General features: G+C 42.2%; 2 protein-coding genes across 4 annotated transcripts in view; one reads left to right on the forward strand and one right to left on the reverse strand.

The window, feature by feature from the left end:
• PRKAA2 (protein kinase AMP-activated catalytic subunit alpha 2) overlaps positions 1-23,730 on the forward strand; it is a 62,031-nt gene extending 38,301 nt beyond the window's left edge. The window contains exon 10 of the mRNA XM_079982127.1: positions 23,714-23,730. The gene's annotated coding sequence lies outside the window, so the exon portion shown is untranslated. The remainder of the gene's footprint in view (positions 1-23,713) is intronic.
• Positions 1-26,304, reverse strand: part of FYB2 (FYN binding protein 2) — a 35,438-nt gene that overhangs the window by 6,684 nt on the left and 2,450 nt on the right. For all 3 annotated transcript variants that reach the window (XM_079982106.1, XM_079982105.1, XM_079982107.1), the window contains exons 2-14: positions 21,340-22,129; positions 19,430-19,561; positions 18,946-18,979; positions 16,404-16,498; positions 15,447-15,478; positions 14,673-14,701; positions 8,873-8,957; positions 8,365-8,491; positions 5,408-5,540; positions 5,260-5,300; positions 3,053-3,122; positions 2,532-2,621; positions 477-505 (exon numbers count right to left, since the gene is read on the reverse strand). In XM_079982106.1, the coding sequence (XP_079838232.1) occupies positions 477-505; positions 2,532-2,621; positions 3,053-3,122; positions 5,260-5,300; positions 5,408-5,540; positions 8,365-8,491; positions 8,873-8,957; positions 14,673-14,701; positions 15,447-15,478; positions 16,404-16,498; positions 18,946-18,979; positions 19,430-19,561; positions 21,340-22,129 (1,687 nt within the window). The remainder of the gene's footprint in view (positions 1-476; positions 506-2,531; positions 2,622-3,052; positions 3,123-5,259; positions 5,301-5,407; positions 5,541-8,364; positions 8,492-8,872; positions 8,958-14,672; positions 14,702-15,446; positions 15,479-16,403; positions 16,499-18,945; positions 18,980-19,429; positions 19,562-21,339; positions 22,130-26,304) is intronic.

Raw genomic sequence — 26,304 nt, forward strand, 5'->3', positions numbered from 1 at the left:
TCAACATCTAAATCAATTCACAAAGCATCTAATTGTTCAAAAATCCAGAAAGTGGATAACCTGCTCTTCAAATCAGGGAAATTGCCACCTCTCAAATCCTAGGCAACTTGCTTGTGGCATGAGGGTCATTTGCCTTCCCAGCACCTGTATAATAAGCCTTAAAATTGCTAAGCAAGCAGTAACTTTTGAAAATAACATTCTGGTTTGTATGAAATATAGCTCTGTGGGTTTTCAGTGCACACAAAGGCAGATTCATCCTGCAAGATCAGTGGCAGGAGGTGCATGAAAACATGTCTGGGTTGCACTTACTTGTAAACAATTGTTATGATGTAAATTATAGGCTGTGTTATAAAAATCAGCAATTACATCTTGTGACCTGTCTACTTCTCCATCCTCAGTGTCAGAGACACCTCACCTCCACAACCCCAATGTGTTCAAAAGGGAGGCAGTTTCCAGTATAGGACACATCAGCTTACCCAGATTTGGTGCAGAACTGGAAAGAATGCTGAGGAGAAAAACAAAACAAAATCTAAGTTGTGTGTTTCAACATGCTTCATAAATTTCAGTACCGGTTGTATGCAGTTAAAGACTTTGAAGAAGGCTTTTGCATGCACACATCCGCTTTCTCATCACACTTACATTTTGGATGAACATTAGAACAAATTGTTAGACATCTGCTACCTAACCATATCCAGTACTGTTTACAGTATTATGCTAACGTGGCTACATAACACCGAGAATAAATCAGTGCTGCAGGGAGGAATAGAATATATGAAAAGACAAGGAGAAAAGTGGCCTCAAGAGTTCATGAGCTATTTGACTTCTGCACATAGGACTCTGTTTCTTATCAGTCTTAACCAGTGTTAATCAGGGATTATGGGAGTTGGAGTCCAACCCAGAGGGCTGTGGTCTCTCCATCTGTGCCATACACTCCTTTTGAACCCAACTCTTGGCATTTAAAAAAAATCCTTTGTTGTTGTTTAGTCGTTTAGTCATGTCTGACTCTTCATGACCCCATGGACCAGAGCACGCCAGGCACTCCTGTCTTCCACTGCCTCCCGCAGTTTGGTCAAACTCATGCTGGTAGCTTTGAGAACACTGTCCAATCATCTCGTCCTCTGCCGTCCCCCTCTATTGTGCCCTCAATCTTCAGGATCTGTCCTTCCAGTGAGCACTCAGGGCTGATTTCCTTCAGAATGGAGAGGTTTGATCTTCTTGCATGCAGTCCATGGGACTCTCAGGAGTCTCCTCCAGCATTATAATTCAAAAGCATTTATTCTTTGGCAATCAGCTTCTTTATGGTCCAGCTCTCACTTCCATACATCACTACTGGGATCCTTACGTATCCATTATCCATCACAGCAAACACCATTTTGTAACTAACAGCAGGTACATAATTACAAGAGAGTTACATTTGTAAAGTCCTGGGGGTGTTTCGTCCAATAGAGCTCCTACTGACTTGAGCAGCAACAAGATCATAGGACCAGTGGAAGAAGAATGGGCAAAGAGGAGAGCCTAACATGACTACACTATTCTAAGGTGAGCCAGCTATGCAGAGAGGCTGATGCAGAAGGAAGTCGGCTGAAATGTATGCAAGCACTAGAGAGCAGCTGAGCATGAAACAACTGTTCAAGGTGTTAGAATTCCTTTGGCAGGTTGCACAAGAGATCCTGGAATTACAAGTTACATAATCATTTTCTTGAGAATCCTGGCAAGGGTGGGGAGAGGGAAGGTCTGTAGCTAGAGCATTTGCCCTATGTGCAGAAGGTCCCTGGTTCAGTCCCCAGCATGTTGCAGTAGGGCTGGGACGGATTCTGGTCTGAAGCCTTGGAGAGCTACTGCCAATCAGTATAGACTAGTGTTTCCCAAACATGGGTTTCCAACTGTTTTTTGGACAACAACTCCCATCATCCCTGACCACTGGTCCTGATGGCAAGGGTTGATGGGAGTTGTAGTCCAAAGGCCCAAGTTTGGGAAACACTTGTACAGTGGTACCTCAGGTTACATATGCTTCAGGTTACAGACTCCACTAACCTAAATATTACCTCGGGTTAAGAACTTTGCTTCAGGATGAGAACAGAAATCGTGCAGAAGCGGCGCAGCGGCAGCAGGAGGCCCCATTAGCTAAAGTGGTGCTTCAGGTTAAGGACAGTTTCAGGTTAAGAACAGACCTTCAGAACGAATTAAGTTCTTAACCCGAGGTACCACTGTATAGGCAATACTGAACTAGATAGAGTAATGGTCTGTCTCAGCCAGCTTCCTATATTCCCCCATGTTTTGATCCCAAAGAGATACAAAAATAGATAAAATGTAATTATCTGTTGAGTATTGGCAAGCATTTGACATTATCAGCTGCCCTTTCCTCTCTCCAAATGCCAGAATTGGGGGCTGACACCTTTTCAGTACAGACACTGTCCTGGGCTCCAGGCAGCTTTATAGTCACATGCACATGAAGCCGGCTAGTAAATCAAGGAAAATTACTTTGTTTTCAGGATAAAGGGCAGCTGTTGATTTAAATTAAGACCACATACCGCGAATTCTCTTTTAAGTGTGAATTCTTCATTTTGAATTTTCCTTTCTTGAAAAATTTCCCAAGTCCCTTTAACTTTTCTTTGACATCACTAGGTAAAGAGAAGGTTAAAAACATAAGATTAAACCCAGAACTGGGAAGTTATGCACATTCATCCTTTATCACCATTTATGAATGTGAAGTTGATTGGCAATAAGGTTAAGACTAGCAAAAGGAAATCATTCTGAATATGGCAGATTTGTAATTAATGTCTGGAATTCAATACCACAATATGTAGTCATTTCTACTAACTTAAGAGGTATTTGAAAGGGATTAGACAAATCCATGGTATAGACGTCTAAATGGAACATGGGTGTTCTGAGGGACTACTAGATACTATTTATTTATTTATTTAAATGAGTATCTTTCCTTTTCAGCAATGGTGTTCAACAGTGAAAATTCATAGGTTTTTGCCTTCCTAGTGTGTGGAAACCTACTTAAGCTGCCTGTTCTGAGGTAAAAGACAGGGAACAAAGCACTCACTCTGACTTGGTTGAACTATAGCCTTCACTTCGAACATCCTCATAGGTTTCTTCACAGGCATACTCTGAAACTTGATATACATTTATATCTCTTTAATAACACAATTTCCAGCAGTGAATTATTATCTGAACAGAAAGTCAAATGCTCGGGGATGTTAAGGGATGTAGCAATGAAGTTTAATGTACGACAGACCTTTTATTATACTTTATTAACATAGCACAAGCATTTCTTTGAAGCCCTAAGGAGAAACCCCCCTGCAATCCAAACTTGGTGGCCAGCCACCGCTGCATCCACATTGCTACTACAGGACTATAGATGGCAACAATTTTCTGTGTGTTCAATTGATACGCGATCACTGATTTACAGGTCCTTTTGAGCCTGGGAGAGGGCAGAACAGGGGTGGGGAGAGCAGAATAGGGGGGCTTATGTGGGAGGACACCTGTGCAAAATGGTTGCTGCCTGTACGGTGCTCAAGCTGGCCAGGGCAGATGGAGGGCAAGAAAAATGCCTCTTCCCTGCACCAGCTCCCCAACTGGTAAAGCAAAGACACCTGGGTCAGACCTCTTGCCATCACATGATGGCACAGGGACATCTCTGTTCCAACAGAGCCTAGCTCCATCCTCTCCCCTGAAATGCCCTGTTTGGGCATGGGGGTGGGGAGTCCACTATCTACCACCTGTGGTAGCTTCTGTCTGCCTACTGTTTGGGTATGGAGAAGTGGGGCCCTCAGAAACAGTGACAGAGCAGGGCTGGATGGAGGGATACTTCTGCCTCATCCAAACCCCTTCCAGCATGGCAGATTGGTGTGTGTGTATGGATTGCCTTGTAAATTGTTGTGAAGGAGAAGGAAGGGTCAAGTGAATTTCAAATTCAGCACATCTTACAAAGGGAATAACCCACAGGACTACTTCCACATAAAAGAAAGGCACTATTGGAAGGTCAATAAGCATTGAATTATTCAACCTATAAACCTCTACATGAGGACATGTTAAATGAACTATACCTATATGGTGCTTTAACTAGTGTCTTTAAAATACCAACTTATTTTAATAAGCTTTGCTAATACTATACAGCCCATATACTCCCAGAACAAAAAAAAAGAGAAGTCTATAAAATAACTGAACCAGAAGACCAGATTAGAAACTAGCACTTTCCCCTCAACTAAACCTCAACATAAAGACACATTTAAAAAACAGGGATGACTATGACTTCCACCATCACACACGGAATGGCTGCTGTTAAGTATTATTGTGGGCTAATCAGTCTCTCATAAAAGGGCCATTTTTGTCCCTGACAGTACGATTATAACCCCTGAACATTTTAAATGCAGTTGCTTCAAATATAGTTAAGCAGGCAAATTGAATCTGCTCACTCACAAGGGGGTTGACTCATGCATAGTTGGAGATAGTTAGCCACTAACTTTAAGCCCCATTGATTTCAATGGGCCTGTTCAAAGTATGATAATAACTGACCCAAAGTCACTCAGTAAACTTTTGTGATGGATCCATACAATCACTTGGCCTAACTTAGGAAAACAAGGGGGGTATGCTGCCTTGAGCTATAATAATACAAACTATAATAATACAAAAAAGCTATATAATAAAGGGCCCATCAAAATAAGGGTGAACAAGAACCTCTCAAATCACTGAGCAGGTGCATAAGCAGGTTAAGAAAACATTGAGGACAGCCCCAAAGGGATCTGGCAGAATGTAGTGTGCATCCTATTAGTGGGGACTAGACATGCCTCAGATTCGGATGGCCCATCATAACAACTCCATACAGCATGGATGCAGAACTTGTGTCCTAGATGTTGTTGGACTAAACTCCCATGAGCCATAGCCAGCATAGCTGGGAGTTGTAGTCCCAGCAACATCTGGAGGGCTACAAGGCCCTTGTTCCTGCCATGCAGCCTCAACAGATTTAATGGATGGAGAAGCAAGCGTTATTTCTGATTCCTAGAACGTTTTATCCTGTACAATAAGAAAACAGACTGAACACCAATTCCTATTTTGTACATTACTCATCAACTAGAGGTTATCAGGAGACCACAAATTTGGATTGGCAAAGGTGTTCTGAACTAGGATTACAATGCTTTAAAAAAAGCATTCTATGCATGCTATTTCCACTTATCTATTATAACCCTTGTTATACTTGTTTAATAACTTTATTTATTTTAATAAAAAGGATAGTGTTACTTTCACACTTACAGGTCTCTGAAGTCAGTGAGCTGTGGGCATCAGAAGTTTGACTGCAACAGAAACAATTTTAAAAAGAGTTGTGATGAATATGTGTTTCAGATTTCAAAAGACATTTCCAAAACTTGCATCTACACCTGGACACTCTGTTAGTACTCACAATTCTCTCTGTATTCCTTCCACGTCATCATACACTTCCTCATGAACTTGCACCACTTGGGGAGTCCTTGGAGCCAGACTTAAATTCTCTTCATCTGTTTTCAAGGCTTCCAGGCACACATAATCATCTGAAACTAGAGCAAAATTCCTGCTTACAAACTTTGCCAAGCCTATACAAAATTGCCGCATTACCTAAACTTCTTAATGCTGAAATCGCAAAGCCGAATCCTGCGTTTCTCAGGTAGGACTATCATGAGTGTATCAGCCTCTCCACGCATGCCTCAAAAATCTACAGCCAACCAACATTCTCAGTCCTTACTGCCTGCTATGCTTCCAGCCTTCTTAGGACTCAATAGTGCTTGAGAAGCTACAGTATACTGGTGTTCAACAACATTCCATTTTGTATCTCATTTCTCTGCTAAGGTTTGACCATAATGTTACAGTAGCTAATCAAAAGGGTGTCTTTGGGTGGGATCTGAGGTAGCAACAACAACAACAAAAGCACAACCTTGAGGATGAATGTGTAGATGAGTGGTTCCCAACCTGGGAGACACTGGCCACTTGGAAGGGATGTGGAGTTACCCAAGGGGTCCATCCACAAAGAATGTTCCTCTAAACGGCTCGGTCATTTCCTCTGCTGTCCTCTTCTGCTTCACAGTGGCATCTGTAGGAGCGCTGTGTAATCGCTGAGGCATTTATGACCATTGGCAAGCACAAGATTGCCACTGAGTGGCTTTTGCCTGATTTCCCTGCTGTTATTTCTTGGTTAGTACTTAGTGTGAGGTGCATTTAAAAGAACAAGTGATGGCAAGGCATGGAAACAGTGACTTTTGACCTTATCCTCCATGCTTTGGAGGTCTTTAAGCAGAGGCTTGACAACCATATGTCAGGAGTGCTCTGATGGTGTTTCCTGCTTGGCAGGGGGTTGGACTCGATGGCCCTTGTGGTCTCTTCCAACTCTATGATTCTATGATTCTATGATTCTGCTGGTTTGTCTGCAGAGGCGTGTTGTGCCTAGGTTTTTCTGAACTTTGATACTGCACTACACATAGGGCTTATTGGCGGGAGGTAGAATACATGGCACGGTGGCTAGAAGGCCCTTCATTGGATTTTAGTGGACTACTTACTGTGGACCATTGATGGGCTTCATTCATCCTAATTACTGATTTCATTCGGGCACCTGAGTTTTGGCATTATCAGGGAGTATTTCTGGTGCTCTGTAGGAATAAATTCTATGGATGTGGGTTGCCTAATTCTTGGGGGGGGGACTGGATGAGGTAAGTTTTAGGGGCAGATCTTTGGAGGCTGTTTTAGGATTTGTTATTCATGTCCACTAGCTTATTAAAAAATGGAAATAAATAAACTAATAAATATATATAACAGATTATTAAATGAACTGTATATATAAATAGCTTTATTTACAGAGATTAGGGATTTCACTGGAGTATACAAATGATAGTTCTGATTCTGTACAGAATATGCTACATTTGTAACTATGAAAGTTTGCATTTTAATTCATTTGAGGATTACTTCAAATGGGTTGCATTTAAGTCTAGTTGGATATAAATAAATTTGTATTTAGTTGTAATTTGATTGATTAGTTGGGTTATCATTGGGTCTGCTGGGGAAATGAATAAATTTCTAATTATAAATAAAAATATATTCCATACATTTAGCAATTGATTAATAGGGTTGATTGGTGGGTACAGTGGGGAAATGAATGAATTTATAGTTATGAACAAGTTTATATTGAATACCTCTTAGAATTAATTGCTTGAATTGCTAATTGGTAGGGTACATTGGGGAAATAAATAAATATTTTTTGCCAACTTCTTTGATTTTGGCACATTTACAAATTAATTTAAAAGCATTATTTAAGTCATAATAGTTGTTTGCCATTATGTGTTTTTTCAATTAAAAGAGCCTAAAATGGTGACAATTAGCATGGAGGGCATATTCAATATTTGCAAAGGTTGAGAACTACTGGGGCAGATAACATTCAACAAGAGGTCATTTATTATGAAAATAAAGAAAAAGTGCATTCTTTAGTTTCCAAGTTTTTAATCTGAATATGTCATTCTCTGGAAGATAGCAACTTGAAAAGAATTGAAATGATGATAACAAACTGGAAAAAAAGGATGTGTTTCATATTTTCCTTGAAAGAGAGTGAAACATAATTTAAAGCGTTTCCCCATTCATCTTCTTCAGGTAGAGCCACATTTGGCCCTTAAGCATTCAAACCCTACCCACACCCACTCAAACTATTCCATTCTGTTTTCTTTCCGCTATCATACAAACCCTGCTGAGGCAGGCTAATGGCTTTCTGTGGGAGTCACAAATGCATCTAACAGCTGGATTAAGCTTTAACACAGCAGTGTTTATACTTGGAAGAGATGTAACAGCATGAAACGAGCCCAGCTTCCAGCTCACAAACACTGTGGCGAGGCTCTTTTATATTTGAAAGCAGAACAGGTTACATTAGGGAAGCTGTCAGAAAAGATTCACAAACAGCACACGTGTCATCACAACATTTAAAGGCAGCACCAACTTTTTGCCAAGAGAATCCGCATGCATAAGAGAGAGGGGGCTCATTGTTTGAGTGACAAGACAAGCTCAAACTAAAGTCATTGCACAGCAGGACTGGAATAATTTAGAAAACAAGGTCTTGTTCTATTCTTAGCTGATCAGACAAACCTGATGGAGGGGGGGGGAGTTGCAGCCATGTACCCCATTTATCTATTTAATACAAGTTCTGGGTTCTTCTCCAACTGTTCTCATGGGAAAAAAATATATTGCACCTTATGGAGCAATTAAAGCATGAATTATCTAGCTGTGATTGTTACAACAACCCCGTAAGACAAAACCAGAATCATCATCTCCATATTTCCCAGGGGGCTGTAACTGTACAGTGTAAACCGTACTGAACTCAGATTAAAGTAGTAGCAAGAAGTAACTCACCGTTTCCATCTTTTGCCAGCTGTACCCTAGGGAAAGATGGTGTTGTCTCCTCTTGAAGTATGCCCTTCTCACCTCTGTATTCTCCAGTGATTTTTGGTTTAGCGAGCATAGCTCCTGGGGCACAAATCTAACAGTAAACATTGTGAAACTCAGGTTATAGCCTTTTCAAGACATTCCTTCCCCGATTCTTGCTATATCAAACAATGGCATGACAGTCATTATCTGTGCATGTTTGCATCCCACCTTTCTTCCAGCTTGGAAATCAAGGCTGTGAGAAGGTTTGAGAAATCATCTGATGGTGGTGGTTGCTCTACAGACTAACATAAAGGGAATATGGAAAAGGTTGGGGTCCACTTTGGTTATTCCTGAGCTAACAAAAGATCATCAGCATTTCCACTGACTAATTTTTAAGAGTCATACTTGATGTTTGCTATGCACGTGTACTTTAAGGCCTGAAAGAGTAGAACCATCACAGGGTATTCCCTTATGTGCTTCTATTTAAATATACCTTGGCTGATTCTTTAGCTTGTTGGCGTTTTGTCGTTTCATGATTCCAGGGTGGTCCTCTCTCTTCTGTATCCTCTGTTTTAGAGCTGAAATTTTAACATATATTTAACATATATATTTAACATATATATTTAACTCATGCCACAATATTATAAATATAATATGGAGGTCTGCATTAACACAGATCCAAAATATATTTCAGTGGACATCTAAGGTAGCTTTAGAATAAGACTATACATATATCTTCAATCCTATTCAGTACAATAGATATACATTCCTGCTTGGGAATTTTGTCTGGACTGCAAAATGGTGGGAATGATCAAGAGTCATACATATTCCCTAGAGCAGCTGTGTATTGGAGTTTACATTTATCTTGCAACTTTCAAAACAATCCATATAGTTTGTTTGAACTGCGGTGCTGTCTTATCACCTGCTATTTGGCCACTATCCCACTGGGCCTTCTTGTGGCAGCTACTCCTTTTCCTGTTGGCCCTTGCTGACAGGTACACACCTTCAGTGACCTGTCAAAGCCACCACTGTCTTTTCCTCACAAAGGCATTAGCCTTTGAAACACCCAGGTTAAGTTGCTATAGAATGCCATTTTTTCTCGTGTTTCAGCTGTAAAAATTACGACTGATAAAAACAGGTGGTAATGAGTTGAATCACAAATATATATGAAAATACAAAGTCTGATGAGTAATCAAGTGGACTAATTCTGTAACGTGTTCCACAGTAGTTTCATTCTGCTTTGTCCATTATTAGGAGACAAAACTCATTGACAGTTCAATAAGGTTGCATGCACACCATTATGTAGCATAGCCATGTTCTAGGCCAGGAGTAGGCAACCCCATGGGGGTCATTTAACGTGCCCACGAGCTGCCCCTGAACCAAGCCACCCACTTAGCGAGTTCCCACGTGCTGCACTAAACCAGCGCAGCGTGGCATGGGGACTCACTTCCGCAGTGCTGAAAATCGTGTCTGTGCATGCTCAGACTCTGAAAATCGTGTCTGGGCAGATGCTAGAAATCACGGTCGTGCGTGCTCACGCGTGATCCAGCCCACAGAGGGATCTCCACTGGAGTGAACCGGCCCTGGCGAGGTAAAACTTGCCAACCCCTGTTCTAGGCTATATGCTCTAGCACTGAAATAGCAGCATCTCATAGAGGGCAAAACCAGAAACTTTTGCCTACAGGAGGTTTGCTCCCTCATGCTGTTAACCAGTGTATTTTGACTCACAGAACCTATTTTAATTTATAATGCTCCAGATTTGCATTAGGTGAACTAGTTCTTTGACAGAATGAGGGTGAAATCTATTCAGAGTTTTCCAACAAACTCAGAAGATACCTGTAGATTACTCCTTTGATCTGCCTCCCTTGTGGCAGCACTCCCTCATGGCAACAGATTTTATCAGGGGCTCAGCAATATGCTTCTAAATGTCCCCAGCAACATCTGCCACACACCCAAAAAGGAACCAGCAAGCCCATCATCATCAGTGGACACAGTCAAGCCAGTTCTGCCTTTGTTGATCTCACTTATGTCTATTGCTGACAATCCAGTTCACTTGTTCAAAAGTGATGGAAATTCATGAGCGATAGTCAACCAAGTTTTACTCAGAGTAGGTGAACTGAAATTAATGGATCTAACTTAGTCATGTTAATCAATGTCAATGTTGCTACTCTAATTAAAACTTGCCTGAATATCACCAAATGTGCTTAAATTTGGGAGGATAATTTTTACAGTGACTTGGCACCACTGCTATTTTTGTGCCATGCAAGTATATCTAGAGCAGATTACTAAACATTCCAAAAGGAAAGATGTAGTAGTCACAGGGCCCTGATATCTATTGATATCTATTGATTTCTATTGATTTCTATTGATTTCTATTGATTTCTATTGACCTATTGATCAGCTACCCTGCTATCTATTGAAACTCAAACTTTGCCAATAATATAAAGTCTAACAAATTCCTTAATAACCTCACTGACAATATCATTCCACAGAAGGTGGAAAAAGCAACAAGGAAACCACTTCTCTTGGATCTGGTCCTCACCAACAGAGAGGAACTGATTGATGGTGAAACTACAGGAAACCTTGGGAAGAAATAGTAATGATCTCTTGGGTTTCATTATACACAGGTAAGAGAAAGTTGAATGTAGTTGGACATGCACTATGGACTTTAAGAAGGCTGATTTCAAAGAGCTTAAGTAACTACGGATCGAAGTCCCATGGTCAGAAATGCTCAGAGAGGAGGAGTCCAAAATGGATGGGAGATTCTTAAAGGTGAAATATTGAAGGCACAAGGGCCTTCAAAATTCCAACAAGAAAGAAAAATGAGAGACACCTAAAGCAATGTGTGGCTGCATAAGGAGCATCCAGATGAGCTGAGATGTAAGAAAGGAATGTATAAGAAATGGAAGAAAGGGAAAACCATGAAGGAAGAGTATACATAAGTAGCCAACAGTTGCAGGGAGATGGTTGGGCATACCAAAACTCAGAATGATCTTAGGCTTGCAAAAGAGGTTAAAAATAATAATAACGGTTTCTGTGGCTAGATTTGAAACAAGAGAAAGAACACGTAGTGCCCAACCTAGAGGTAACTGAATAAATGATGCAAGGAGGGAGCTGCAGCCCAATATATGAAAGGAGGTGGTTAGGGAACACCTAGCTCCTTTAAATTCAAATCTCCGGGGCCTGATGGGTACTGAAGGGTACTAAAGGAGCCTGTGGGTGTAATCTCAAGCCTCTGTCTATAATCTTTGAGAATTCTTGGAGAACAGGTGAGATCCTTAAAGACTGGAGGCAGGCAAATATTGTCCCCTTCTTCAAAAAGGGGGAAAAGAAGACCCAAGTAACTACTGACCGGAGAGCTTGACACTGATTCCAGGAAAGGTCCTAGAACAGTTGGTCTGTGAGCACTTAGAAAAGGATAATTTGAATGCTATGACCCAGGCTTCCTATTTCTGCCTGTGCCAGGAATGGAGGTCTTCCTTGACATCTCAGGGAGCTACAGACAGAGATAAACAAAGAATGATGGGGAAAACTCATTCTTTGAATTCCTCTCTAGGTGGGAGAGGTATGGGCATTCACCTGTGGATTGCCCTGCAGTCTGGCACTCCCTATGGAATGTGAGGGCAGGCAAAGGCACTGGGTGCATGGAGCACTCCAACTGCTGTGACCCCCCCCCCATCCGTTCCTGGAAACAGGAAATCCTGCTAATTGGGCTTTAATTGGAGTAAAGTACAGGCTCCTGCTAGGAGCGGTGAGATGACAAACTGCGGAACATTTCTGCTGCAAGGATTTAAAGGTTGGAATTGAGATAAGGTTTCATTCGGTGCCAGAGACGGTGGGGGGAGGAGGGGACTCCATGGTTGTTTTTTCAAAGTTTTTCTCCTACATTTCTGATTTGGCAACCCTCTTTGGATTGCAACGTTAAAATATAATACAAAATGTGAGGTTGGAAGGAACTGGATTAATATCATGGAATTTAGCATCAAACTGGAACTGCGTGTATGAGTGGAATGGAGGGAGAGAGAAAGGGAGGGAAGTTTCACTCTTTGAAAGGACTATTTTGGAATATAGAAAGAAAACACCCCTGCTCTCCATTACAGTATTTTCAAAGGAAAGTGAAGGAGACTGAGACAATTTTGAATGTAATCTAACTGGAAGGATAACTGGCTATAAATGTTCAGCTGAAAGGAGGAAAGGACTCTGCCAGCTGCAAGGTCAGAGGTTTCCATATTAATCATTGGAGTTTGGAATCAGACCACTCTTCCTAGGTTGAAAAAAATGGCGAGGGCAGTTTATTTGTTGGAACAGAGGGATCTCTAACAAGCTCTTGAATCATGGGATGAAGTGACACAGAGGCTTTTGGAAAACTGAGATAACTGCTTCCCCAGAGTCATGATGGGAAATATCAACAGTTGGAAGAATGAAGGACACAGCACCATATAGGGTTGGGACAACATCACAGGGTGGGGGTGGGGAATACCACACACAGGAAAGAACAATGATTACAGACTGAGTAACTCACTTGAAATATTATAAATTACTTAATACATCAACATGAAACCATAAGATTGTAGCTGTTGTATAAGGGATTATTATCTTGTAGAGGATGTAATGGAAATTATTAAGATTTTGGAACACAGAAAATAATAAAAAAAAGGAACCCATCAAATCTAGCACATGAGGCGGCCACTTTAACTTAATTGTATTATTCAGTATATAAATAATTGGTCTTAATAATTGTATTAATTGGATAAAATTGGCATTGTTATAATGAGGCTGCTATTAGAATGATATTGTAAAATCAATAAAAATACTTACAAAAAAATATGATTACTATGACCCAGCACGTGTTTCTCAAAAACAAGTCACGCTAGACAGATCTCTTTTTTTTAATGGAGTTACGAGCTTGGTGGATCAGGGGAATGCTGTGGACATAGCGTATCTTGATTTCAGTAAGGCTTTTGACAAAGTTCCCCAGGATATTCTTGCAGAGAAGCTGGAAAAAAGTGATAGATGGAGTGCTGCAAGGTTCTGTCCTGGGCCCATTGTTGTTCAACATCTTAATAAACAAATTGGATGAAGGAATTCAGGGGATGCTCATCAAATTTGCAGATGACACCAAACTGGGAGGGGTAACAAATGCCACTGAAGACAGAATCGGAATTCACGATGACCTTAACAGATCGAAAAACTGGGCCAAACTAATAAAATGAATTTCAATATATACGAATGTAAGGTAGTGCACTTAGGCAACAATAACCAACTGTACAAATGTAAAATGAGGGACAGCTGGATTGCTAGTAGTACATGCAAAAAGGATCTAGGGATGATCTTAGCTTAACATGAGTAAACAGTATGACGCAACAGCAAAAAAACCCTGCTAACGTTACTCTGGGCTGCATGAACAGAAGCATAGTGTCCAGATCAAGGGGAGTATTAGTCCTACTCTATTCTGCCTTGGAGTACTGTGTCAAGTTCTGGGTGCCACAATATAAGAAGGCTATTGACAAGCTGAAACATGTGCAGAGGAGGGCAACCAAGATGGTGAAGGGTCTGGAAACCGAGCCTTATGAGGAATGGTGGAGGGAGTTGGGTATGTTTAGCCTGGTAAAGAGACGGCCAAGAGGAGATATGATAGCCCTCTTCAAATATCTAAAGGGCTGTCACGTGGAAGATGGAGCAAGCTTGTTTCTCATGCTCTGGAGGATAGGACTTGAACCAATGGATTCAAGGTACAAAATACAAGAATCTGATTAAACAACAGGAAGAGCTTTCTGACAGTAAGAGCTGTTTGACAGTGGAGCAGACTCCCTCAGAAGGTGGTGGACTCTCATTCTTTGGAAGTTTTTAAGCAGAGGTCTGTCAGGGGTGCTTTAGTTGAAATTCCTGCATTCCAGGGGGCTGGACTAAATGACCCCCAGGGTCCCTTCCAACTCCACAATTCTATGATTCTATGACTAGCACTACTTGGCACAGAGATCAGGAAAATGTTTAGATGGGCTGGTCAAGCAATAAACGTACAATGGTTCCTGTCAGGAAATAAAAGATGAAATGTAGTGTTACACCAAGGTCACTGCCTAACTCCTTTACCTACCTGGATACATTACAGAATGTTTGGTGGTATGTAGGCCTAGGTTCTAAATTCACACACATTTACAGATAGACCTTCCTTATTCATTCAGCTTCACTTTTAAGTCAAATAAATCAATAATTAAAATCCAGTTGCTCCAGGTATCTTACTTTAAGAAAGCAAGGGCAAAAATATAAAATGAAACTCCAGAACATATACTTACCTAGGTGTGGCAAGGAGAAAACTTTGTTTCTGTGCAAAACACAAAGAAGAGAACTTCAGCTTTCACAGCCTGAAAAGTCAGGTCAATCATGCAACAATGCAGCGTTGTTTGTCTTGAAGCAACATGTTTACTCAAGAAATATCTTGATCTACACCTGTTCTTTCACGTCCTTAATATGAAACATGGCCAGAATCCAAAGACGACACTAAATTACAGTGTGTTTCCATGTGCGTACAGAGGTGTGCATGCCTGCCAATTTTCCCTTCTGGACTAAGTCTCTGACAACAAACTGATGGGCATTCCAGAGGGTCTGCCACTCGGAAGGGTCTGCACAGAGGGAGGCAATCAGCTGGTGAGAAATGCATGGCTGAAAAGCCCCCATGTGCAAGACAGTGTGTAGGCCTTTGGATCCCAGGCAGTGTTCTTCATTTACATAGATGAAGCATGTCGCCAGGTCTCTTAGCAAAAGATTTAAAAAATGTCACAGGCAGCTTCAGCTCTGTACTTGTGACTATGCCCATTTTAGTAGACTTGGTAATATGTTCACCTGTTGAAATGGGGGTGAAAAGGAGTGATGGCACATCAGTTGGTCAGTGTTATAAATAGTGTTCAGTATTCTAGGACCAATCAGTTACAGAACCATTTTTACATTAGATGCAACACCATGATTTGGAGCTATGTATATGAGCCCTGTGCTCACACACTCCCTACTTCCCCTCCCTTCATGTGCTCTGATTTTGTACATCACACTTACCATAGTTTGAGAATACATACCTCGATATTCTCATTTTTCCCAGCCTTGGAAGCTAGAGTAAATATTTTTGTAAAAATTAGTATGTTCCATCTTCATTTCATTTAATATTATTAAAGCCACTAATCATAATATGGAGTTTAAGCTGCAATGGTAGGTTACCCAACATTTCTCACCTGGGCTGCTATAAGCTATGGAACCATCCCACAATATAACTGCAGCCTAGTATACCAAAAGGCGTCCTAGCTTTATTTATTGTTAAATGACAGCTACACATGCAAGACTCCATGCATTATTTGTATAATTAGAGATATAGTTGATTGCCACCTGCATTCAAACCCTGATAATTACGCAAGTGAAGTGTTTGAGATTTTCCACACAGGTAGAAAGATAAAAGGTTAAAAGGGGGGGGGGGGAGAAAGCTAGAAAGACGGGTTAAAGGTTAACAAGCAAGGGATAAAGAACTGTGACACCAGTTCCGCAAAAGCAAGAGACCAAAGACTTCCAGACATAGCAGAGAGCCAGGAGTTTTTTTGTTGTGTGAGGATAGCTAACTTTTCAAAGGTGGTTCACTGCAACACTAACCAAACTGGATGCTACACAACTTTCAGAAGACATTTGAAGGCAGCTATTGAAAAGTTTTTATTGTTTGATGTTTTATTATGTTTTTATATATGGTGGAAGCCGTCCATATGGGCAGGGTATTAATAAAATAATAATAAACAACAACAACAAACAGAAGCAATGGCTTTTGAGTAACTTTAAATGGCATATGGCCACCACAGTTCAGAACCCAACTTGGCTCCCATTCAAAAGTGGCACTCCCTCCCACTCCTTAAAAGTATCTGGGAACTTGAAGAGGAAGATGGGGAATATCAGTGCAGCAAGGTCCAGCTGGTGCCTGACCTGGCCAGCCATCAGTACCAAGCCTGCCCACACAGCATGCATAGCATACACATACCAACTGTTAATAGACTTACGATGTGTAATTTCTTGAGCAGCATTGGTGGAACTCTCTGGCAGCTTCAGGTAGGACATTGTTTCTTCATAAGTGCCTAGTTCTTCTGTTTCAGGACTAAGAGAAATGAGGGGAAAGCACTATTGTTTTGGAGACTCTCTTGGGGGAGATGAAAGGATTAAAATATCTCTGAAGAGGTGCCTTCCTCAAAGAGTGACAGACTTTAAAGTTCCTATCCAGATACTGACCAGAACCATACAAGCTTAGCGAGGGAGGGAGGGAGGGAGGGAGGGAGAGGGAGAGGGAGAGAGAGAGAATATGTAACAACAGCGGATGACTGCCCTATAAGTTCTGAAATATTAAGAACTGCATGCACAACACAACAAAAAACTTCTAAAACACGTATCTATTAAGAGACTGGGCCCTGGACCTTACTTACTGGCTGCCTATACAGCCCTGCATATAAAGACTAAACTTTGTTTGCCAGACATTTGGAGCACTGTTGGGACATAAAAAGGGGTAAGTGCAGCAGAAGGCATTGGAGAGAAAACTAGCCCAAAGGGCAGCCTTAGAGAAGTTTCTGGGGTTGCTTCATGAAAGGTGCAAGCAGGATGACATCAATGATTAGGGAGCATCTCCTGTGGTTCAGTGCCAGTGGGGCAAGTCAGCCTCCTGTCTCCTGCTAAGAGCTATTTTCCCAACATACTGTTAACAAATGCTAACAAACAACAATAAACCACATTTAGTGGCATATTTTTAAAGAGCATGCTATTAAACTGAAGCAAGCAAATGAATGAATCTGCCAGCTACCCAAGGGGTAAAAATTCCTGCCTCTATCTCATCAAGCCAGGAGCACATTTGTTGACTGATTTCTCCATAAATCATCTCAAAAGATGGACTCGACAGAGCCAAATGTGTCGTGCACAGGTCCCAAAGCAGGCAGCTCAGCTTGTTTATCAATGAAGCAGCATTGCCAACATGATCTTGTTGTGTGTAAGTATTACAGTGTTAGGTTTGCAGATGGTCAGCTGGGCCAAAGACAAGAAGCTGCCAAATATTCAGCCAGGTGCCAGGGATGCTTGCAATCTTACATCCAACATTTGTCTTTTTTAAAATATACTTTTGTTGTCCAGGACAGTGCTTCTGATGTATACATTAACCCAACTAATAAAACCAGGCTTCTATGGAAACTGAACCAGTTGCTAAATGGCAACTTGCCTGGGACTAATGTCCACTCATCCCAGCACCTTTGCATATACATCTGACATTTAAAGTCCACACCATTCTCCAAAGAACCCTAGGAACAGCATTTTGTTAAGGGTGCTGGGAATTGTAGCTTTGTGGGGCATAGGCTACAGTTCCCAAGATCCTATACAGTGATACCTCCGGTTGCAGACGGGATCCGTTCTGGAGCTCCGGTCGGATCCTGAGGTTTCCGCAACCGGAGGGGCTGCTTATGTGCATGCACGCGCTGCGAAACCCGGGAAAATACTTCCAGGTTTGCCGCATTCGCATCTTGAAGGATATGCAACCGGAGGTGTGTGTATCCAGAAGTACCACTGTACAGAGAAGTGTGTGTGAATGCAACCATTAGGTCTTGGGTACTTGTCTCTCCTCCAAGCTTAGTCCGGCTAAGTTGAAGCACATCTCTCCAACCTCAGCAAAGCTGCAAGATGTCACTGCAGTCAATCCCCCAGTTTATTCACCAGCTCACACATCTTGCCAAACTGATACAAGCAGTATAGATTTACTTTTGGCACATTTTATCTGCTCCCCACAGCACCAGATATCCAAGACACACATACACACAGAGAGAAAGGTCCAAAAACACAAGCCGTTCTCGAAAGGCTGTCTAAACAAAGGCCACCAGACAACAACTTATGCAGCTTAAGCCCACGCTTGCTGCCTAAACATTAGCAAATGCAATCAAAACTCTCGCCTGCTGACAGCCAGCGATAACAATAAAAGTTAGTGCTCAGCACCTGCGGATTAAACTAGCTTGTGTGTGTTTACAGGAACAGGCCTCAAAGCTTCTAACTTCAGAAATGTCAAGCCAGAGAGAAGGAAGAGATAGGGAAAACACTGTGTGGGAGCAGATCTCTTTAAAGAGGGAGGAAAAGCAAGTACATCGCTGCACAGAGACATACGTTTATATTCACCACAGGTTCAAAGGAGTACCAGCAAAAGACAGCTAGATGTAAAAGAGAATGAGGCAGAACTGGGTCTGTAGTCTTGTAATAGGAAAAGTGAAGAAAGTACATGAAATGAAGTCTCTTTTGCCAGATCGCTGTGTTAGCTATTTGGTTTTGAATATGAAACAACGTGCATTTCTGGTTTCCAGACAGTTAGTGATTCTTTCTTGAAGCAGGGGTGGGGAAACTTTGGCCTTTCAGATGTGGCTGGACTACAATTCCCACCACCCCTGATCACTGATCACACAGACTGGAGCTGCTAGAACATCTAGAGAGCCATGGTTCCCAGAAACTTCCAAAGAAGTTCTAAGAGACCATGTGACCTGCTTAAGAGTCTAGATTTTCAGGCAACATAAAGAGAGGTGCACTTACGTTTCAGGAGTCATGTAGGCATCATCAACAGCATCTGAAAACAAATTTTTGTAATGTAAAGGAAACAATAACTGCAACCACACAGTATGCCAGAGTGAAATTTAGTGATGTAGTGTCCTGGTGTTTCCATTCCTTGATCCTAGCAAGAGTCCCAGAAGACGTTGAATTCAAACAAGCCTGCTGCAATGGAGAAGACAACCCAGGCAGTAAATGGACAGGATTGATTCCAGACTTCGAGCTGGTCTACACTCCCACCAAGGGCCACCAAGGGATGGGATGCGTGTACACAAAAATCATGCCTCTTTTTGCTCAAAGTAGCCCACCCAACCATGTACACACTCTCTGGGCCACTCTCAGTCACCAAGACATACATTTGAGATAAGTGCTCCTTCCTGTTCTTGACTGGAAATTATCTCAATTTCTTGTCAGCATCCACCAGCCATTGCTTTAACAATGCCTAAAACCCAAACAGAGAATGCCTTACCTGGAATGTTCTTCTGGAAGGGACCAAGGTCAACGTTTGGAGGCCTTGGTGGTTTCTTTGGAGGAGGACCAAGTGAATTAATGGAAGGAAGTGGTTTGGGCTTTGGGATTTTTTCAACCTCATTCCATCTTTCTGTAACAGAGGGAAGAAAGCACATTAATGCTTTGGTAGGGAGAATGAACTTCCATGCTGGAATTTTGCAATGGGTGAAACTAGTGCTTTTTTTCTTCTAAAAAAATGTTTAGGGGTACTCTCTTTTCCCTACTCTTTTCCCAGTATTTCCCTATTGAAATACTGCCCCTCAATGAGGTCAAACTTCGATTCATAAAATGTTTAGGGGTATGTGTACCCCTGCATACCCCCCAGAAAAAAGCACCGAGTGAAACAGACCAAACAAAATCATAATGTTCCTTTCTTCAAGTTTTGGCAGATACAGTTGCCCCTTTCCAAATGATGGAATTGACATACATTGACACTTTGGCTGTTGAAATGGGTTCTTGATTGCTTAGGTGCACACACAGCAGATATTGGATTATTATTATTATTATTCTCAAGTGGGGAAACCGACAACCTGGATGCAAGACACGGCATTCACAAAATTAATTGCTCTTTTGAGAAAGAAAGAAAAAATTTACCCAGCTACACCGAGTCTAACCACAAGCCTGAACTTCCTTTTCCTTTAATGACTTCCCACCTGTCAGAGCATGCTTGGCAGAGTTGTAACCCAGTAGGCAAGAGTAATTACAGAGTTTGTCATTCACTGACCTATAGGAGTCCAATAGAGTAGGGCTGTGTAAGTAATAGGCTTCCTGGGGGTCTCTGTGGACCACCTTGCTCTACATGTCAAAGCCGTCAGAAAAGGAAACCTGTGCATATTGGCAAATATACCGTTCTGTCACATAGCAACAATTTAAACTGCACTCATGACTAATAGGAAGAGCCCTTTGGCATGGTACAAAGCTGGCAAAGTGCACAGAAAGGTTAGCCAGAGCAGCATCCTGGAACACACACACACACACACACACACCTTATCTTATTAGTCACCTGCAATTCATTGTAAGTTGGCAAAACAGCTGCTGAATGCTAAGTTCCTGTAAGGCAGCTTGTTCCAGTAAAGAAAGAAAAAAGATGTTTTTCATAGTTGGCATTGGTCCTGGATTTTGTAAAGACAGCATGTCAAACCAGAAGCTTCCTGGCTGGAGCTTTTTTCTTCTTCTTCAATTAGCAAAAAGGCAATGCAAAGATTAGTTTCAGCCTCAATTTTGGACTCCAAAGTACTGGTCTGGCCCAAAACATCTACTCCAAAGTTACCATGACAGCAGACAAGTGTTAATATTTATAAAGAATGGACATTGATTAGCAGCTAGGTACATTCACTTCAGGAAACCGGTCAAATTGCAGAAATAAGGAATGCATTCAGATTGCCAATTGTTTACACAGTGCCTGCAAGTACAAGTTGATTATTAGGAGGAAGAAAGAGGTCACTTATCATTGCCCTTATTGTGCAATTATAAGAGGGGCTACTGATTAAAATAACCTAGCAGCGTCTCAGTTTATTTTACTGCAAACCCTCTCCAGCTGTGAAGATTGATCAAAAATACATTTTAAACATTTCTCCAGAGTTTTTTTTGAAATAACACAGCTGGGCAACTACCCTTCTTCATGCCACACCTTCTGAAAAATTAAGCGGCGAGGGTATTTTTTGCTCAAAACAATGTAAGAATTACCCATGTACATTTCATGTTCTGTTCTGAAAGTCTAGGAAGCATATAAAACCTACTCACATTACCCTGAACTGACTGGCATTTAGCTAGATACTAGAAACATCATAGGCAAGTTCTTTAACACAAAAGTATCGCTGTCCACTACTGACTTAAGGCTACAAAATATAGTCAGGTAACATGGCTTACCGTTTGAGCATTGCGAGGTCTTGCTTGGCCTGTCTAAGTCATTAGCTTCTTGGGGGGAATCAGCAAGTTTAATGGCACCGTGGCACAGTGTCTCTGAGCTTGCATGATTTCTTGGTGGAACAGGTGGCGAGACTGTGGGAAATAGAACGGGTTCGACCTGTAGGCGAGAAGGGGTGCTTGGTGCAGAAAGCACTACTGCTTGCTCATTTTCAGCTGCTTTTGCTGGAACCTCTGGAGTGAGAGCAACGTTTGCAGTTTTGGGCTGGGGAAGAGACGTTGTTCTGTTGGAACGCTGAGGAGGGGTCTCGGAGCCCTTTTTGTCACTCTGCAACAAAGCACTTTCCCAGATGTTCAAAGTATTGCGGAAAGAATTGCTTGCCAGTGCAGTGTCTTGAAGGCAATGATAAGATGCCGGACGTTGCTTTGGTGAGTCTTCCACCAGTACAACTCTTGCACAAACTGTCTCCGTAATGTCTTTGCTTTTTCTATCTTCATTCTTCCTAACTTCAGGCAATTCGTGAAGCCGGGCCCTTGGTAGCACGACAGGCTTGATTTGTACTATTTCAGACTTCTGCGATAAATAACTGAAGGGCGCTGTCTTTTGCTCAGGATCTGGAATTTGTCGTCGGCACAATGGTTTGGGTTTGGGATGGGATGCGGGACTGCCATCGGTATTTTGCCGAGGGGGGGTTTCTGCAGGAAGGCTCTTTACAGGCTGGAGCAATGCACTGGAAAAATTGGAATCATTCTGAAATTTTGCTCGAAGTGCTCGGAAGTCTCCAGCTCTTTCCTAAAACAGCCAAGAATACAAGAGACAACTATCAATCATATTTTTAACAAAGCAGTTCTAACCCAAACTGAGAAAGAACCCAGACTGGTGTAGATGGTTTGGCAATCAAGTCTGGATTCAGGTTAGAGGAGGTTCATGTGAAAAGTATATACTGATGGGGCCCCCCTGATGTCAGTGGGCCTCTTGTAGCTCAGTGTTTCCCAACCTTGTGCCTCCAGCTGTTTTTGGACTACAATTCCCATCATCCCTTGCCACTGGTCTTGCTAGTCAGGGATGATGGGAGTTGTAGTTCAAAAACAGCTGGAGGCACAAGGTTGGGAAACACTGTTGTAGCTTACCTGATGACAGTGCACAACTAGATACAGAGAGGAATTGGGTTTGTCCTCTTTTCACAGTGGGCTGGCCTTATTTAATTTTCCCAAATGTGCTTGTGGGTTGGAATATGACTGCCAGATTATGCATGGTGGATTTTGTGCTGAAGTTGCACTCCTAAAAAGTGCACATAAAATATATATTCCCTATGCTGAAAATGCATTGAATGTATGTATTTTATAGGATATGTGTGTACAAAATGCATACAGTTTCCATGCAGATTTTTCATGCCCGCCCCTTTCTTAAGGCTGCAAAAATGAGACAAACTGACATAGGACTGACTGCTATTGAAAATGACACAAAATAGATTTAGGCATATCTGTCCAATTCATTGCCAAGCATCTGGTTCCATCATGCAGGGACAGTATGGGCAATTTAAATGGACCCAGATGCTTTCTCCTTGAAGAGGAGCACAGGATATTGCGAGTGATGGTCACTGCTGGGGTACTGACAACTTCACAAGGAAGCTGTGTCTGTGGGATGAGATTGTACCAAAACTTAATTCCTAGAATTTGGGGGGTGCTGCATGTCCAGATGCCCATCTCAGGGGCTTAGTGTCCCCATCCAGTGACCAGAGGTGATTTCTCGGAATAGTGCACATCATAGGGTGACCTCTGACAATGGCCAACCCCTGCTATCCATCAACAATCTGTAATCAATAAAAGCTGTCCCCTTATTTGATGCCAATACTGGTTTCTTGTGCCTTCTTTGTGTGCATGCCCACCCCAGTGGATCCACTGCACCTGGGCCTGGAACAAAGCAGCTCAGGGAAGGGGAAGAAAGACCACCACATTTCTACTCAGCAGATGTGAAGGTGTATTCAGATAACTGATTGAGAACAAATGCTTCCCTCCCCTGCTCCAACTAACCCCCAAGCCCACCCAATACCCCAGACTCTGCAATTAGATTGCATCAGGACACCATTTGCTTGAAGGAAACTTACAGTTGTAGGATATGGGTGAGATTACAATAGCCTTCTCTTCTATATACAAATCTGACAATATAAGATCGTCGTCATCTACAGTGTTTACTCTATAGTGACCCCACCCATATCTAAAATGTCGCAGCACACCTTGGGAGCCTCAGAAACTAGGCAATGGATGTCAAATTCCACAGCTCATGAAATGTGGCCATTTCCTACTCGCTCTCTTTTTGGAGCTACCTGTATATTGTGAGCTGCCTTATAAAAATCTGAATGTGCTTGCTCGGCAGGAGGAACAGCAGCCATGCAGATCAGCCTTGTGCAAAGAACTGTGCTCTCCTGCAACAGCTTGTTGGATCAGAAAATTAGGTGAAACAAGACAACCTTGGACAGAGGCGCCATTATGCTGAAAAAGAGACACAGATGCCTTTAATGAGAAGGCAACACAGCAGAGCCTTGTCCTGAGATTTTATTGAATTTTGCGTAATTGCATCCAACTTATTAAATACAAAACAGTTTCTCCTGAAGAACCCCTTTTAGTCAACACTATTATTTTCACATTACACAGCATGATGCAAAGCACCTAGGAGATGTTTCAATTGCTCCGATTGTACTGGAGCAGCCAGCTGTACGATACAACTCAGTACTATGCCCAAGCCCAGTCTGGAATGTATATGCAATTAACATTTCCGTAAAGGAAAAGACAGACCAAAACCCCTCTGATCTTCATCCAAAACTTCACACTGAGTTATGACTACAACCAATGGAAGCCAAGGCAAAATAAATGCCATTGTTTCTTCAGCATGGGTGCAATATCTGCAGGCGGACTTTAAGATCTGCTCAAATGCACAGCACTGTTTACGGTGCTTTACTGCAAACCAGATGCTTCTTTTATTACCGAATTCCTCATCAGAGCTGCAGAGAGAAGCCACCATGAAAGATGAAACCTTTGCCAGGTTGCCACCCCCTAACTAGAGATAAGCTTTTTTCTTTTTTTCTTTTTTTAAAAAACAATTGCTTTGTGGTTTTATTATGCATTAAAAGCACAGCTGAAAACTACAGAGTTGAATCCTGGAGAGCTCTTCCTGTTTCTGAAAGGGCAACACAGGTGCTATTGCTTTCCCAGGCAGTGCATCCAGGAGCTCGCTGGGGTACTTCGCCCCTGAATGCCAGAAGCATTAAGTGCTTGACTGTTTCCATGGAAGCATTTCCATAATGTGGACATATTACCACCGGTAGCAGTTTAAGCTCAAGTTTCCAATCTCCCTCAGTTCACTATTTTTACTTACAACAAGGACAGATGTTTTTGCTCTGTTCCATTTAATTATTTTAACATTGAAAATGTCCTGTTCTACCCAAGCCCTTGACATTCTCAGTTCATTTGTTCCAACTTATCATTTACCATTTATTTCTGCCTGGGTGGAGAGTAGCACAGACAGTAAACTAGGGATTGTGCCAACGCTGAGGCTCAGTTTGCTGAACCCCATGCAGCTGCTGAACCTAACCCACATACTCACCACCCAAAGAATGCTGCAAACTGTACTTGCTGCAAATTGTAGCTCTGTGAAGTACAGGTCCCGGGATTAATGCAGAGCAGGATGTGCTTTAAAGGTATGGTGTGTACATAACCTGACTCTCAAAGTGTGGTTTGGTTTTTAACACAGAGCCTGCTGATGAAAAGGGTGAAATTAGCTGCCAATCTACCATTTGGGCACTACTAAAATCCACTAACCAACATTAACTCATTTCTCCCCCTGTGTTTTCATATTACAGATGAGGGAGGGAGGGAGAACACAATAGGCCTTGAGAAGTCAGGGGGCATCTTGTTTAGCATTAAAGCTGGCTTGCAAATAAATGGAATAATGGATTCAATAATCTGGGATGGCTGTGAGGTTGAATGGTGTGCTGTGGTGTGCTCCTAGCAGATCACTTGACCAGCTGTAACCACAACTCACCCAGAAAGAAAGGGAAGAGAGCAGGAAGTAGAAGCTATTAACAGGGTGAAAGATAAAGGTAAAGGGACCCCTGACCATTAGGTCCAGTCATACCGACTCTGGGGTTGCAGTGCTCATCTCGCTTTATTGGCTGAGGGAGCCGGCGTACAGCTTCTGGGTCACGTGGCCAGCATAACTAAGCCGCTTCTGGCGAACCAGAGCAGCGCATGGAAACGCCATTTACCTTCCCTCTGGAGCGGTACCTATTTATCTGCTTGCACTTTGATGTGCTTTCAAACTGCTAGGTGGGCAGGAGCAGGGACCGAGCAACGGGAGCTCACCCCGTCACGGGGATTCGAACTGCCGACCTTCTGATCGGCAAGTCCTAGGCTTTGTGGTTTAACCCACAGTGCCACCCGCGTCCCTCTTATTAACAGGGCTACCAACATTTAAAAAGCCAAGTGCTTAAGTCAAGTTTGCAGATCACCACTCAGCAGGGATGGCAACTTGAATAAAATTGGGGGAGGGAAGCCCCACCCAGCATAATCTATCAAAATATGTGGTACATGCACACCATTTGAATGTCAATGCCCATCAATGGGGGGAGACCAAAGGGAACTCGGCCCCTAGAAGTTGCAGATCACTGTCCCCGGTTTACACGTAAGTGGGAAAAAGTCTGTACAGCAATAAACTTGCCACTTCAGTTCTAAAAGGCATGAAGGGCTCAATGCTGGATTTGTATGCTCTGGAATGAGTTCCCAGATTATTTATTACATTTTAATCTCATTTTTCCTGTTAACAATGTAATTTTAATGAACATAAAATGTGATGGTCGTATGCACGGAAATAAAAAAGAGGTTTGCATTAGGCAGCATCTAGGAAATGCGGAAGGAGGCACTAGAAATTTCTGTTCCAGCTAAGTGATGACTAATCTCTGGAGCACCTGA

Source organism: Podarcis cretensis (assembly GCF_951804945.1).
Source record: "Podarcis cretensis genome assembly, chromosome: 6".
Lineage (NCBI taxonomy): Eukaryota > Metazoa > Chordata > Lepidosauria > Squamata > Lacertidae > Podarcis > Podarcis cretensis.